The following is a 14,082-nucleotide window of genomic DNA, read 5'->3' as shown; positions in this document are numbered from 1 at the left end:
CGGAAGCCACTCCTCAGTAAAAGGCAAATGACAGCCCGTTCGGAGTTTGCCAAAAGGGACCTATAGAACTCTGACCATGAGAAACAAGATTGTATGGTCTGTTGAAATCAAGCATAAACTATTTTCTCCTGAATGCCAAGCATCACACCTGGAGGAAATCAGGCACCACTTATCACCTGGCCAATACCATCCAACGTTGAAGCATGTTGGTGGCAGCATCATGCTATGGGGATGTTTTTCAACGGCAGGGACTGAGAGACGAGTCAGGATCAAGGCAAAGAAGCAAAAATACAAAGAGATCCTTGATGAAAACCTGCTCCAGATCGCTCAAGACCTCAGAATGGGGCGAAGGTTCACCTTCCAACAGGACAACGACCCAAAAAAAGCAGGGGTGGCCTCGGGACAAGTCTCAATGTCCTTGAGTGGCTCAGCCAGAGGCCGGTACTTGAACATAGCTGTGCTTCGACACTCTCCATTCAATCTGGCCGAGCTTGAGACGATCTGCAGAGAAGAATGGGAGAAACTCCCCAAATACAGATGTGCCAAGCTTGTAGCGTCATACCCAAGTAGAGTCGAGACTAATTGTTACCAAAGTGCTTCAACAAAGTCCTGAGTAAAGGGTCTGAATACTTATTAAACATGGTATTTCAGTTTCTACATTTGCAAAAATGTCTAAACCTATTTTTGCTTTGTCATTATGGTGTATATTAATGAGGGGGGAAAACTATTAATTCAATCAATTTTAGAACAAGGCTGTAACGTAACAAAATGTGGACAAAGTTAAGGGGTTTGAATACTTTCCGAATGCACTGTAGTTTACATGTTGTCAATCTGTTTTGCCCCCTAGTTGCACACGTGTCTGTTTTGTTGCTCAAAGCATTCCCTATAGTGGAAGAAAATTATGTTTTGACATCACATGATCACTGGAGCCTTTGGATATTACAAACCCCTAAATCTGGGAAATAAATATTTCATACATTTTCTGAACACTACAGGGATCTTGTGTTGCTAGTGCCTTATCTTGGTATATCGGAGCCCATATATTCACAAATAAAAGGGTCCGCTCACATTGAGGATGTTGGCGTCCTTGCTCTCCAGACCCTGCACCAGCAGCACCGCGAAGTTGTCCGTCTGCAGAGAAGGGGTTTCCTTGACTCCGCCCTTCTCAAGTGACAAGTCGATCTCTCCCAGTCGCTCCTCTATGGACATCTGGGGAAGAAAAAGTTGGAGTAGCAGTGGATGGGTTAACAGTGAAGTAAATGAGGCAACGCACTAGCAGTTTGCTGCTAACAGATACAACTTGAGAGAAGGGCATATAGTATTTTATTTGCTGTGCTACAATGTGTTCACTCCTCCGTTGACTGGCTAAGACACAGGATAGCACTCGCCCTTAGTAAGAGAGGAGTGAAACGATACTTTTGCATGGTGTCTGACTGCATTTACTACTGACAGAGTAACACAGAATTCATCCATGCCTAATGGCAGCAACAGGTCCTCTGTAGCTCAGTTAGTAGAGCATACTGCTTGCAACCAATGTTCACTCTAAACAGTGCGCAGGCACGCAGCTCCCCTGGGACTTCCACAGAATAAATATCAGCCCGCACAGAGAAGCACGAGATGAGTTTCACCCCTCAGCAAACAAGCAACATTTCAAAAGAAAAACAAACTACGCAAGAAATTTGGTTGTAGGCAGAACGCACCGGAGCAGGATTGTATTGCATTGACATGCAGGACTCAGTATTGCATTGACATGCAGGACTCAGTCGTACTCTACAGACCAGTGCGGCAAAGCCAAATCAGAGCTGCAGAAGGCCTACATGCAAACAGACCATTGCCATTCACTTTGAACTGGACTGTGTTCACAGAATGAGCAGATGGGCTTCTTTTGAGATCAGTGAGAGCTGTATGTAGCCACGTGTGGGCATTTTTTTCATATCCTTTGCAAGTTAGTGAGTTATTAGTCCAGTTATAGATGCTTTATAGTCAGAAATGAGGAGTGATTGCTTACAAGAGCACAAAAAGCCATATTTGTAAAGAGCTTTGTCTAAGGGGCAGTGTTGCATTTTGAATAAGCTAAGTAGCCAATAGGCTGAGGATAGAACAATTTGTCTGATTCTCAGTAATAATGTTGAGGGAATAATGCATTTAATTTCTTGCAAACACCACATTTTCAGTCACCTTGTCTGAAGGACAATTGGATAAACAGGTTAATGTCAAGCACTGTAGCTTTTTTTATATATTCCATTTTTTTAATGGAATGTCGGCCTACAATGAACACCACACATTGGCTGCTACTGTAGACTCAATGATTTAACATTTTAACATGGAAATAGCTGTTCTGGGATGCATTTTCTCCATGGTTTTGGATGGTAGGTAAGCCACTTATATGATCAAATTGCAACAAAAACCTACTTGACCACTGTCTGAAACTAACTTAAAGCGGGTACAGCCTCAGCGTTCATAGTAAACGTGCGCTGTAAGTTAGAAATTTCACAACATTCAAGTTTGTGCACATCGGAAGAGAAATTTGCCCAGTGCCCAATTTTTTTTTTTTTTTAGGGAACATTGCTTGCAACGCCAGGATAGTGGGTTTGAGTCCTAGGAACACTTATTTATAAGTTTTATGCACACGTCTAAGTTTTGGTTAAGAGTCTGCTAATGATATATTATTTAAACATTTTGCTGAGTGAAAAGCCATCAGATCATCGCTTAAAATCGAATCTCTCGTGGACATATGCACGTCATATAACTTATCGTAGCGTCTGTCAGACTCAGGGATGCGACAACTAACTATAAACTTTGTTCTGGTGCGCAGAATGTCACTGATCACAAACTACAATTTCACAGGCGTTTATCTTTCAAATTTCAGAAAGGGACATTTGGCAGATCGACAAGAGTGGAACTAGCGCTCTGCTTAAGCAACATACTTTGCCTATACCTGCTGTTTATTGTATTTTAGTTTGTATTGCCATTTTTTTTATTACTCACAATTCAGCATGTTGATGACATTTGTACAATGTTCAGTAAAAAAAAAAATACAAATAAACATTCTCTCTCCTTATTCTACCATCTTCTTTAACATGTCTGCCCACAGAACTAAGTCGAGCATCTGGGGTGGCAGGTTGCCTAGTGGTTAGAGCGTTGGGCCAGTAACCGAAAGGTTGCTAGATCAAATCCCCGGGCTGACAAGGTAAAAGTCTGTTGTTCTGCCCTTTAACAAGGCAGTTAACCCACTGTTCCCCGGTAGGCCGTCATTGTAAATAAGAATTTGTTCTTAACTGACTTGCCTAGTTAAATAAAGGTTAAATAAATAAAAATAGAAATCTGACAACTAGACAATATTCATGTTCTGGGTTTCTGGGTTGCAATCACCAACAGTTGAGAGGGGCAGGTTGACATACCTCTTTGGTGTCTGTGCCCTTTTTCCTCTTCTCGGATCCCAAAGCTGCTTTGACCGGCGCTTGGTGACCGGGAAGACCAGGGAAAAGAGCTTTGCTCTTGGCGTTAACTACTGGGGTTTTCACCTGAAAGACAAGAGCATGTATATTGAACAAAAATACACAGGGTAACAACAATTTAAGATTTTAATGACACAATTAATTTAAGGAAATCAGTCCATTTGAAATAAATGTATTAAGAACCAATCTATGGATTTCACATGACTGGGAATATGTCAGATACCTCCCCCCAAAATGTTTTTTTTTTTTAGCTAGGTTGATGATTAGAAAATCAGCCCGTATCCATTGTGATCATTTGTCACGGAATCCCTGTGCATTGAAATTGCAATTGGTAAAATGCAATTGTGTTCGTTGTCTGTAGCTTATGCCTCGCCAATTCCATAACCCCACCGCCATAATGGGGCACTCAGCAAACTGCTCGCCCACACGACACCATACACGTGGTCTGCGGTTGTGAAGCCAGTTCGACGTACTATCAAATTCTCTAATAAGATGGAGGCAGCTTATGGTAGAGAAATTAACAAATTCTCTGGAAAGAGGTCTGGTGGATATTCCTGCAGTCAGCATGCCAATTGCACGCTCCCTCAAAACGTCCGACTTGTGGCATTGTGAAAAAACTGCACCTTTTAAAGAGGCATATTGTCCCAAGCACAAGATGCACTTGTGTAATGATCATGCAGTTCAGCTGGATTATCATGAAACAAACACTTCACGTTGCATTTATACCAGAAACGAGCCATTTAGAACAGAGTAATGGCATCCACAGGGCATTACCTTGGAAACAGTGGTTTCCATGGCGAGGATGAGGGTGGTGTGGACATCTCGGGTTAGGCAGACGTGTCTCTCTGCTGTGTTCACATCCTATTTGGGGGACAGGGGAAGGGACAAAAATGTCAGTAACTGTATAAACATGTTTTCTTTTTATTTACAGTGCATTCGGAAGGTATTCAGACACCTACTTTTTCCAAAGTGAAATTATAGCCTTATTCTAAAAAGGGAATATATTGTTTATTTTACTCAATCTACACAATACCCCATAATGACAGTGAACAGGTTTAGATTATTTTAAAATGTTTTAAACAGAAATATCACATTTACATTTGAATTCAGACCCTTTACTAAGTACTTTGAAGCACCTTTGGCTATGATTACAGCCTCGAGTCCTCTTGGGTATGCTGCTACAAGCTTGGCACATCTGTATTTGGGGAGTTTCTCCCATACTTCTCTGCAGATCGTCTCATGCTCTGTCAGGTTGGATGGGGAGCGCTGCTGCACAGCTATTTTCAGGTCTCTCCAGAGATGTTTGAACGGGTTCAAGTCCTGGCTCTGAGTGGGCCACTCAAGGACATTCAGAGACTTGTCCCGAAGCCACACCTGCGTTGTTTTGACTGTGTGCTTCGGGTTGTTGTCCTGTTGGAAGGTGAACCTTCACCCCAGCCAGAGGTCCTGAGCACTCTGGAGCAAGTTCTCATCGAGGATCTCTACGTACTTCGCTCCGTTCATCTTTTCCTCGATCCTGACAAGTCTCCCAGTATCTGCCACTGAAAAACATCCCCACAGCATGCTGCGACCACCATGCTTTACCGTAGGGATGATGCCAGATTTCCTCCAGATGTGACGCTTGGCATTCAGGACAAAGAGTTTAATCTTGGTTTCATCAGACCAGGGACTGTTTCTCATGGTCTGACTGTCTTTAGATACCCTTTGGCAAACTCCAAGTGGGCTGTCATGTGCCTTTTACTGAGGAGTGGCTTCCATCTGGCCACGCTACCATAAAGGCCTGATTGATGGAGTGCTGCAGAGATGGTTGTCCTTCTGGAAGGTTCTCCCATCTCCACAGAGGAACTCTGGAGCTCTGTCAATGACCATCGGGTTCTTGGTCTTCCGATTGCTCAGTTTGGCTGGGCGGCCAGCTCCAGGAAGTGTCTTGGTGGTTCCAATCTTCTTCCATTTAAGAATGATGGAGGCCACTGTGTTCTTGGGGACCTTCAATGCTGCAGAAATGTTTTGGTACCCTTACCCAAGTCTGTGCATCCACACAATCCTGTCTCGGAGTTCTACGACAATTCCTTCGACATGGCTTGGTGTTTGCTCTAAAATGCACTGTCAACTGTGGGACCTTATATAGACAGCTGTGTGCCTTTCCAAAACATGTCCAATCAATTCAATTTACCACAGGTGGACTCCAATCAAGTTGTGGAAACATCTTAAGGATGATCAACGGAATCAGGATGCATCGGAGCACAATTTCGAGTCTCATAGCAGAGGATATGAATACTAATGTAAATAAGGTATATTTTTTGTATTTAAAATGCGTGTAGATTGAGATTTATTGTATCCATTATAGAATAAGGCTGAAACGTAAAAAAATGTGAAAGGCGTCAAGGTGTTTGAATACCTTCCGAATGCACTGAACAATAAAATTCTACACATTTTTATCTTCTGTGCTATAAATCATTTCTTGACTGGGTGAGGCGCAGGACAGCATGTGCCCTTAGCAAGGGAGCATGGTGTCGGACTGATTTACTGACAGATTAACACAGGTAACATGTTTGCTGAAAATTCCTTCATAGTGGTCGCAATTCATTGATGTCCATAATTTCTTTTGCATTCAATTTTTTTTGAATGTTCACATTTTCTAACTGGGTAGAAAGTAAAGTGCTCTGCTGAAACCAATGCAAAAACCAAAGTGAGACCTGTACATTGACAAGCCACGGCACATACGATATTCAAGTCAGGAATATTGCTCGCTTATTATCATCAGCCTAGACTTAATAAATAAAGACTGTCCTTTATTAGCTACCCGCACTACAACCTTGAGCTGTAAACATCTACTTGACAGGTTACAGTTGCGTGTTGGAGAAGACACTATTCAAATGAACTGCACCACTCACCAATCTCTCCATGACGGGCTGCAGGTAGCTGCCATAGGCAAGCAGGAGGCCGCGTGTGTCCGTGGTGAGGGCCGCGGACAACAGGGGAACGGGCACGGGGATGTCCTCAAGCCCAGACATCTGGACTGTACAGGAGGGGGACAGCGGCTTCTTACAAGGCCTACAGAAAAGTAAAGGTGGAGAAGGGCATTTCAAATAAACAGGGTCTTTTAAGTATGGCACACCGTAACAAACCGTGGGCAACAGAAAAACAACATGGTTTCTTATTGGACAGGTTCAGATGAGCCCCTCCCGTTTCCTCCCATTTCATGCCTGCTGAACACAACCTAGGTATCGGAAGTGTACCAGTGTTTCACACTAGCCAGCTATACAGTAGATTACAGAAATCATTTTCAACCGGGTACCTTTTCTACGTAAATGAAGCAGGCTACTTTGCAATTCGCTAGTCAGATAAGTCTGCCGAGCCCTCTAGCTAGAATGAACAATTTGCATATTCTAGCGATCTATCAAGAGGACAGGCGCCTGTCAGTCACAAAGTGTAGGTTAACATGGAAACACTGCTGAACCACCTCTCGGTAAGAGTGTGCGCTGTTGCATTTGAATTTCTTTACACTGGTCCTCCCAAGTGGCAAACCGGTCTAAGGCTCATCGCGCTCTTGCGACTCTTTGGCCGGCCAGGCGCAAGCACGCTGTCGTCGGTCACTACTTGTATGGTGTTCCCTCCGACACATTGGTGAGGCTGGCTTCCGGGTTAAGCGGGAAGTGTGTCAAGAAGCAGTGCGGCTTGGCAGGGTTGTGTTTCGGAGGACACCCGGCTCTTGACCGTCGCCTCTCCCGGGTCCATATGAGAGTTGCAGCGATGGGACATGACTAACTACCAATTGGATATCAGGAAATAACATTGGAAAAAAATGTTTTACCCTGGAGAGAGCATGGAGTTGCACGTCCATTTATAACGTTAGTGAATTTACACTCAACCTATTGTTTCATGGCACATTAATGTATTTTCTATCGTGTGCAGGGTCCGACATTAACGATGGCCTACGGAAAGTAAAAACACGGTCGGGAACTTCTAAAAAATTATATACTTTTGAAACTAATAAACGCACCTGTAAAGAATAATGACTTGCAAAGCTAAATAACATTACACAGCTTTGTAATATACTGAACAAAATATGCACAATTTCTGAAGATTTTACCCAGTTGTATGGACTAAGGAAATCAGTCAATTGAAATACATTCATTAGGCACTAATATATGGATTTCACATGACTGGGAATACAGAAATGTATCTGATGGTCACAGATAGGGCCGTCACGGTGACCGTATTGCAGCCACCGGCAGTCATAAGACATGAGCGCAGTCAAAATCCACATGACCGTTTAGTAACAGTAACTAGGATTCTCCAAGTTCATGCTGCTGATGGTCATTAGTAGCATACCAAACTTACTAACTTCCTCATACCCAGCACTCGATTGTGTTCCTCTAAAACACTGACATCGATGCAAGTCGAAAACCTAATCAAACACTTCATGAGAGCTGCACAACTTTCCTATAGGCTATGCAATTGAGTGAGGAAACAGTGATGGCCTCTAAAAAAGCTGAAGGGATCATCTTTTTAAATATACAGTCGTGGCCAAAAGTTGAGAATGAGACAAATTAATTTTCACTAAGTCTGCTGCCTCAGTTTGTATGATGGCAATTTGCATATACTCCAGAATGTTATGAAGAGTGATCAGATGAATTGCAATTAATTGCAAAGTCCCTCTTTGCCATGAAAATGAACTGAATCCCCCAAAAACATTTCCACTGCATTTCAGCCCTGCCACAAAAGGACCAGCTGACATGTCAGTGATTCTCTCGTTAACACAGGTGTGTGTGACAAGGACTAGGCTGGAGATCACTCTGTCATGCTGATTGAGTTCAAATAACAGACTGGAAGCTTGAAAAGGAGGGTGGTGCTTGGAATCATTGTTCTTCCTCTGTCAACCATGGTTACCTGCAAGGAAACGCGTGCCGTCATCATTGATTTGCACAAAAAGGGCTTCACAGGCAAGGATATTGCTGCCAGTAAGATTGCACCTAAATCAACCATTTATCAGATCATCAAGAACTTCAAGGAGAGCGGTTCAAATGTTGTGAAGGCGGCTTCAGGGCGCCCAAGAAAGTCCAGCAATCGCCAGGACTGTCTCCTAAAGTTGATCCAGCTGCGGAATCGAGGCACCACCAGTACAGAGCTTGCTCAGAAATGGCAGCAGGCAGGTGTGAGTGCATCTGCACGCACAGTGAGGCGAAGACTTTGAGGATGGCCTGGTGTCAAGGGCAGCAAAGAAGCCACTTCTCTCCAGGAAAAACATCAGGGACAAACTACTATTCTGTAAAAGGTACAGGGATTGGACTGCTGAGGACTGGGGTAAAGTCATTTTCTCTGATGAATCCTCTTTCCGATTGTTTGGGGCATCCGTAAAAAAGCTTGTCCAGAGAAGACAAGGTGAGCGCTACCATCAGTCCTGTGTCATGCCAACAGTAAAGCATCCTGAGACCATTCATGTGTGGGGTTGCTTCTCAGCCAAGGGAGTGGGCTCACTCACAATTTTGCCTAACACAGCCACGAATAAATAATGATGCCAACACATCCTCCGAGAGCAACTTCTCCCAACCATCCGGGAACAGTTTGGTGACGAACGATGCCTTTTCCAGCCTGATGGAGCACCTTGCCATTAGGCAAAAGTGATAACTAAGTGGCTCGGGGAACAAAACATCGATATTTTGGGTCCATGGCCAGGAAACTCCAGACCTTAATCCCATTGAGAACTTGTAGTCAATCCACAAGGCGGGTGGACAAACAAAACCCCACAAATTCTAACCAACTCCAAGCATTGATTATGCAAGAATGGGCTGCCATCAGTCATGATGTGGCCCAGAAGTTAATTGACAGCAAGCCAGGGCGGATTGCAGAGGTCTTGAAAAAGAAGGGTCAACACTGCAAATTGACTCTTTGCATCAACTTCATGTAATTGTCAATAAAAGCCTATGACACTTATGAAACGCTTGTAATTATACTTCATAACATCCATAGTAACATCTGACAAATATCTAAAGACACTGAAGCAGCAAACTTTGAAAATTAATATGTGTGTCATTCTCAACTTTTGGCCACGACTGTAGACCCAGCCACATACGTCTCGTGTCTGAGCCATTGAATTGTGACTCCACTTCTCTGTACAAACATTTTGACTGTTGGATTGCCTTACGGCGGGAATAGCTACACTGTACAGGAATTGCCGCGACGAGACAAGACTAACTAGCAACAATACCTCATAATGAGAAAACGAAAACAGGTTGACATTTTTGCTAATTTATTACAAATGAAAAATATATACTTATGTAAATAAGTTCAGTTATTATTGAGCTCAGGTGCATCCTGTTTCCATTGATCATTCTTGAGATGTTTCTACAACTTCATTGGAGTCCACCTGTGGTAAATTCAATTGGACATGATTTGGAAAGGCACACACCTGTCTATATAAAGGTCCCACAGTTGATAGTGCAAGTCAGAGCAAAAACTAAGCCATGAGGTGGAAGGAATTGTCCGTAGAGCTTCGAGACAGGATTGTGTTGTGCCACAGATCTGGGGAAGGGTACCAAAACAGTCCATCAGCATTGAAGGTATCCAACAACACAGTCACCATTATTAAAATGGTAGAACTTTGGAACCACCAAGACTTCTTAGAGCTGGCCACTCTGCCAAACTCAGCAATCATGGGAGAAGGGCCTTGGTGAGGGATGTGACCAAGAACCCAATGGTCACATTGACAGAGTTCCTCTGGAGATGGGAGAACATTCCAGAATGACAACCATCTCTGCAGAACTCCACCAATCAGGCCTTTATGGTAGTGGCCAGACAGAAGCTACTCTTCAGTAAAAGGCACTAAAGGACTGATCGAGAAACAAGATCCTCTGGTCTGATGAAACCAAGATTGAACTCTTTGGCCTAAATATCAAGCATCATGTCTGGAGGAAACCTGGCACCACCCCTACTGTGAAGCATGGTGGTTGCAGCATCATGTTGTGGGGATGTTTCTCAGTAGCAGGGACTGGATCGACTGAAAGTGGGCCCAGCCAGAGCCCCGACATGAACCCGATCAAACATCTCTGGAGAGACCTGAAAATAGCTGTGCAGCAACGCTCCCCATCCAACCTGACAGAGCATGAGGATCTGCAGAGAAGAATGGGAGAAACTCCCTAAAATACAGGTGTGCCTAGCTTGTAGCGTCCTACCAAATGAAGACTTGAGGCTATAATCGCTGCCAAAATGTGCTGAGTAAAAGAGTGAATACTTCACATTTCAGGTTTATTTAATACATTTACAACATTTGCTTTGTCATTATGGGGTGTGGCATAGTCAAAAAGAGTGCAAAAAGGGTCACTGCAGTCCTCGTAGCCATTTAGCAGTCTTATGGCTTGGGGGTAGAAGCTGTTCAGGAGCCTTTTGGTCCTGGACTTAGTGCTCCGGTAGCATTTGCCATATGGGTGGCTGGACCCTTCCTGACACCGCCTGGTATAGAGGTCCTGGATGGCAGGGGGCTTGGCCCTAGTGATGTACTGAGCCGTACACTACTCTGTAGAGCCTTGTAGTCGAATGCCGAGCAGTTGCTATGCCAAACGGGGATGCAGCCAGCCAAGATGCTCTCAATGGTGCAGCTGTAGAACTAAGATCCGAGGGCCCGTGACAAAATGTTCAGCCTGAGGGGGGAAGAGGTTATTCCAACCATGTTGGTGTGTTTGGACCATGATAGGGCCTTAGACGTGGACGCCGAGGAGCTTGAAGCTTTCGACCTGCTCCACTACAGCCCTGTCGATGTGAGTGGGGGGGGGTTCGACCCTCAGTTTCCTGTATTCCACTATAACCATATTTTGTCTTGCCCACATTGAGGGAGAGGTTGTAGTCCTGTCACAACACTGCCAGGTCTCTAACCTCTTCCCTATAAGCAATCTCATCGTCGCTCAGGCCCACCACCACCACCGTGTTAACGGCAAACATGGTGTTGGGAGTCGTGCACAGCCACAGTCGTAGGTGAACAGAGTACAGGAGGGGACTAGGCATGCACCCGAGGGGCCTCATCCCTCCCTCTACAATTGGATCCTGTACTTACCGATGGGCTGCCGCCAGGTGTTGAGGATGTGCAACACCTCCGCCACACTGACCCTCAACACCTGGCGGCAGCCCATCAGGAAGTACAGGATCCAATTGTAGAGGGAGGGATTCAGTCCCATGCACCTTAGTGATGAGCTTGGAGTTGAATGCTGAGCTGTAGTCAATGACAAGCATTCAGTTTTCCTTTTGTCCAGGTGGGAAAGGGCAGTGTGAAGTGCAATAGAGATTGCATCTGTAGATCTGTTTGGGCGGTAAGCTAATTGAAGCGGGTCCAGGGTTTCTGGAATGATGGTGTGAGCCATGACAAACCTTGAGGCATTTCACCACTACAGATGTGAGTGCACGGTGCAATTGGTTACCTTGGCAAAAGTACTGTCTTTCTTGGGCACAGACACTACTATGGTGGTCAGCTTAAAACATGCTGGTATTACTGACTCGGACAGGGAGAGGTTGAAAATGTCAGTGAAGCCACTTGCCAGCGCACTATCAGAGTAGGTGTCCTGGTTATCCGTCTGGCCCTGCGGCCTTGTGAATGTTAACCTGTTTAAAGGTCTTACACACGTCGGCTACGGAGAGCATGATCAGTCGTCCGGAACAGCTGGCAGCTCTCACGTATGGTTCAGTGTTGCTTGCTTCAAAGCTAGCATAGAAGGCATTTATCTTATCTTTTAGGCTTGAGTTACCGGGCAGCTCTAGCCTGGATTTCCCTTTGTAATCACTGATAGTTTGTAAGCCCTGCCACATCCGACGAGCGTCGGAGCCGGTGTAGTTGGATTCGATCTTATACTGCATTGACGCTTTGCCTGTTTGATGGTTCATCGGAGGGCGTAGTGGGATTTCTTTTCTGTGCACGGATTAGGGACCCGCTCCTTGAAAGCGGCAGCTCCAGCCTTTAGATCAGTGTGGATGTTGCCTTTAATTCATGGCTTCAGGTTGGGATATGAACGTACTATCAGTTGGGACAACATTGTCAATGCACTTAATGTGCCATTGGATGAATCCCGTAAAACATTTTTCTTCTTTCAATTTCGTGGTATCCAAATGGTAGTAGTTACAGTCTTGTCTCATCGCTGCAACTCCCGTATGGACTCGGGAAAGGCGAAGGTCGAGAGCCATGCGTCCTCCGAAACACAACCCAACCAAGCCACACTGCTTCTTGACACAATGCCCATCCAACCCGGAAGCCAGTTGCAACAATGTGTCGAAGGAAACATCGTACACCTGGTCAGAGTGCACTGCCCACAGCCCGCCACAGGAGTCACTAGTGCACGATGAGACAAGGATATCCCTGCCGGCCAAACCCTCCCTAACCCGGACGACGCTGTGCCAATTGCGCGCCGCCCCATGGGCCTCCCGGTCGCGGCCGGCTGCAACAGAGCCTGGACAAAACTGATTTTAGTATACCTGCATAAAATCACTGGCCACTAGGAGGGCTGCCTCTAGTTGAGCATTTTGTTTGCTTACTCGAGGAAAATATGATCAGCAGGACCTTTAAGGGATGGGCCGTTACCGTCCTAACATGGGCACACGCTTGTCTGATTAAAAAAAATCTCAGAGTGCGATGTCTTCTCAGCAGCAAACAGTTGCAAACTCAAACATTGAAAAACAACCTAGCATGTGAACAGAAAGATGTAACTGGCCAGGAAACAAGATAATGTCACACTAATAGCCTTCGTCAACTCAACCAACTTCACCATGTGAGATTTGGACATTTCCTCTGTGTAACCACCCGCCAACGTGGCTGGTGAAATATACATTCTTAGCCACCAATGACAAAATCTACCCACATTTGCAGGGTGTTAATTTCCAACCCTGGTTGCTAGTTGAAAATACCAATCTAGCAATAGAATGTACTAGAGGCCACCAAAATAAAGCTTGTTCGGCAAACATTTTGGGAATCTGGCTGGCTACTTCTTCTATTTGGCTGGCTACTCCGTGTGTTTGTGGAAAACACAGGTTTACCATGTAATAATGTGTACCAGCACTATAATTAGTTAATAAAATGTCAGTTGTCAATACTATATAACAATCTAACTACCACTAATTACGCTGTCTAACTACCATGGAACAGTTTTATGGCCTCTTTATGCCAAAGGATTTTCTTTACCCTACTATGAACATCACTTCATTCCTGAAATTGGCAATTGTCATACTACTATACGTCTGTGCCCATAGCAGAAACCAGCCTTTTCCCTCATTGAACATTCTTTCCCTGCCAGATACTGTATAAGACTCAGTGCCATTTAAGTACTCTGCCTTGCCCAGTGACAGGGGAAAGGTGTGTTGTAAATTAATGTGTGGCTGTAAATTAATATGATCCTTGTTGAGTTGTGTTGAGGAATAAGAAGAGTCCGCCTTGCACAGTGACAGGAAGGGACAAGGTTTTAGAGACTAACCCGTTCAGAAAGTGCTCAAAGAGATGAAGCTGCCCATCCTTACACACAACCGCCAGCCTCACCGCCTAGGAGAAGGAGAAATAACATTAGGCATGTGTCAGAGGTCCAGTTCCAAATCACCCACCACAACCTTGCCTAAGACCCGAAATGCACACCCAGAGTTTCTAAGGAATGTC

The 14,082-nt window shown here is 44.7% G+C and overlaps 1 protein-coding gene and 1 non-coding gene across 2 annotated transcripts in view; both read right to left on the bottom strand.

Moving 5' to 3' along the window:
- Positions 1–14,082, bottom strand: part of LOC115162608 (WD repeat-containing protein 43) — a 49,115-nt gene that overhangs the window by 18,323 nt on the left and 16,710 nt on the right. Inside the window, exons 7-11 of the mRNA XM_029714072.1 lie at positions 13,907–13,971; positions 6,353–6,512; positions 4,233–4,319; positions 3,402–3,524; positions 1,069–1,209 (exon numbers count right to left, since the gene is read on the bottom strand). Of these exons, the coding sequence (XP_029569932.1) occupies positions 1,069–1,209; positions 3,402–3,524; positions 4,233–4,319; positions 6,353–6,512; positions 13,907–13,971 (576 nt within the window). The remainder of the gene's footprint in view (positions 1–1,068; positions 1,210–3,401; positions 3,525–4,232; positions 4,320–6,352; positions 6,513–13,906; positions 13,972–14,082) is intronic.
- LOC115162759 (small nucleolar RNA SNORA15) lies at positions 1,339–1,475 on the bottom strand. The gene has a single exon (XR_003869648.1). It is a non-coding gene; the product is annotated as a small nucleolar RNA SNORA15 (small nucleolar RNA).

This window comes from Salmo trutta, chromosome 25, assembly GCF_901001165.1.
Source record: "Salmo trutta chromosome 25, fSalTru1.1, whole genome shotgun sequence".
Taxonomy (NCBI): Eukaryota; Metazoa; Chordata; class Actinopteri; order Salmoniformes; family Salmonidae; genus Salmo; species Salmo trutta.
Note: the sequence above shows the minus strand (reverse complement) of the source record. Positions and strands in the feature narration are given on the sequence as shown.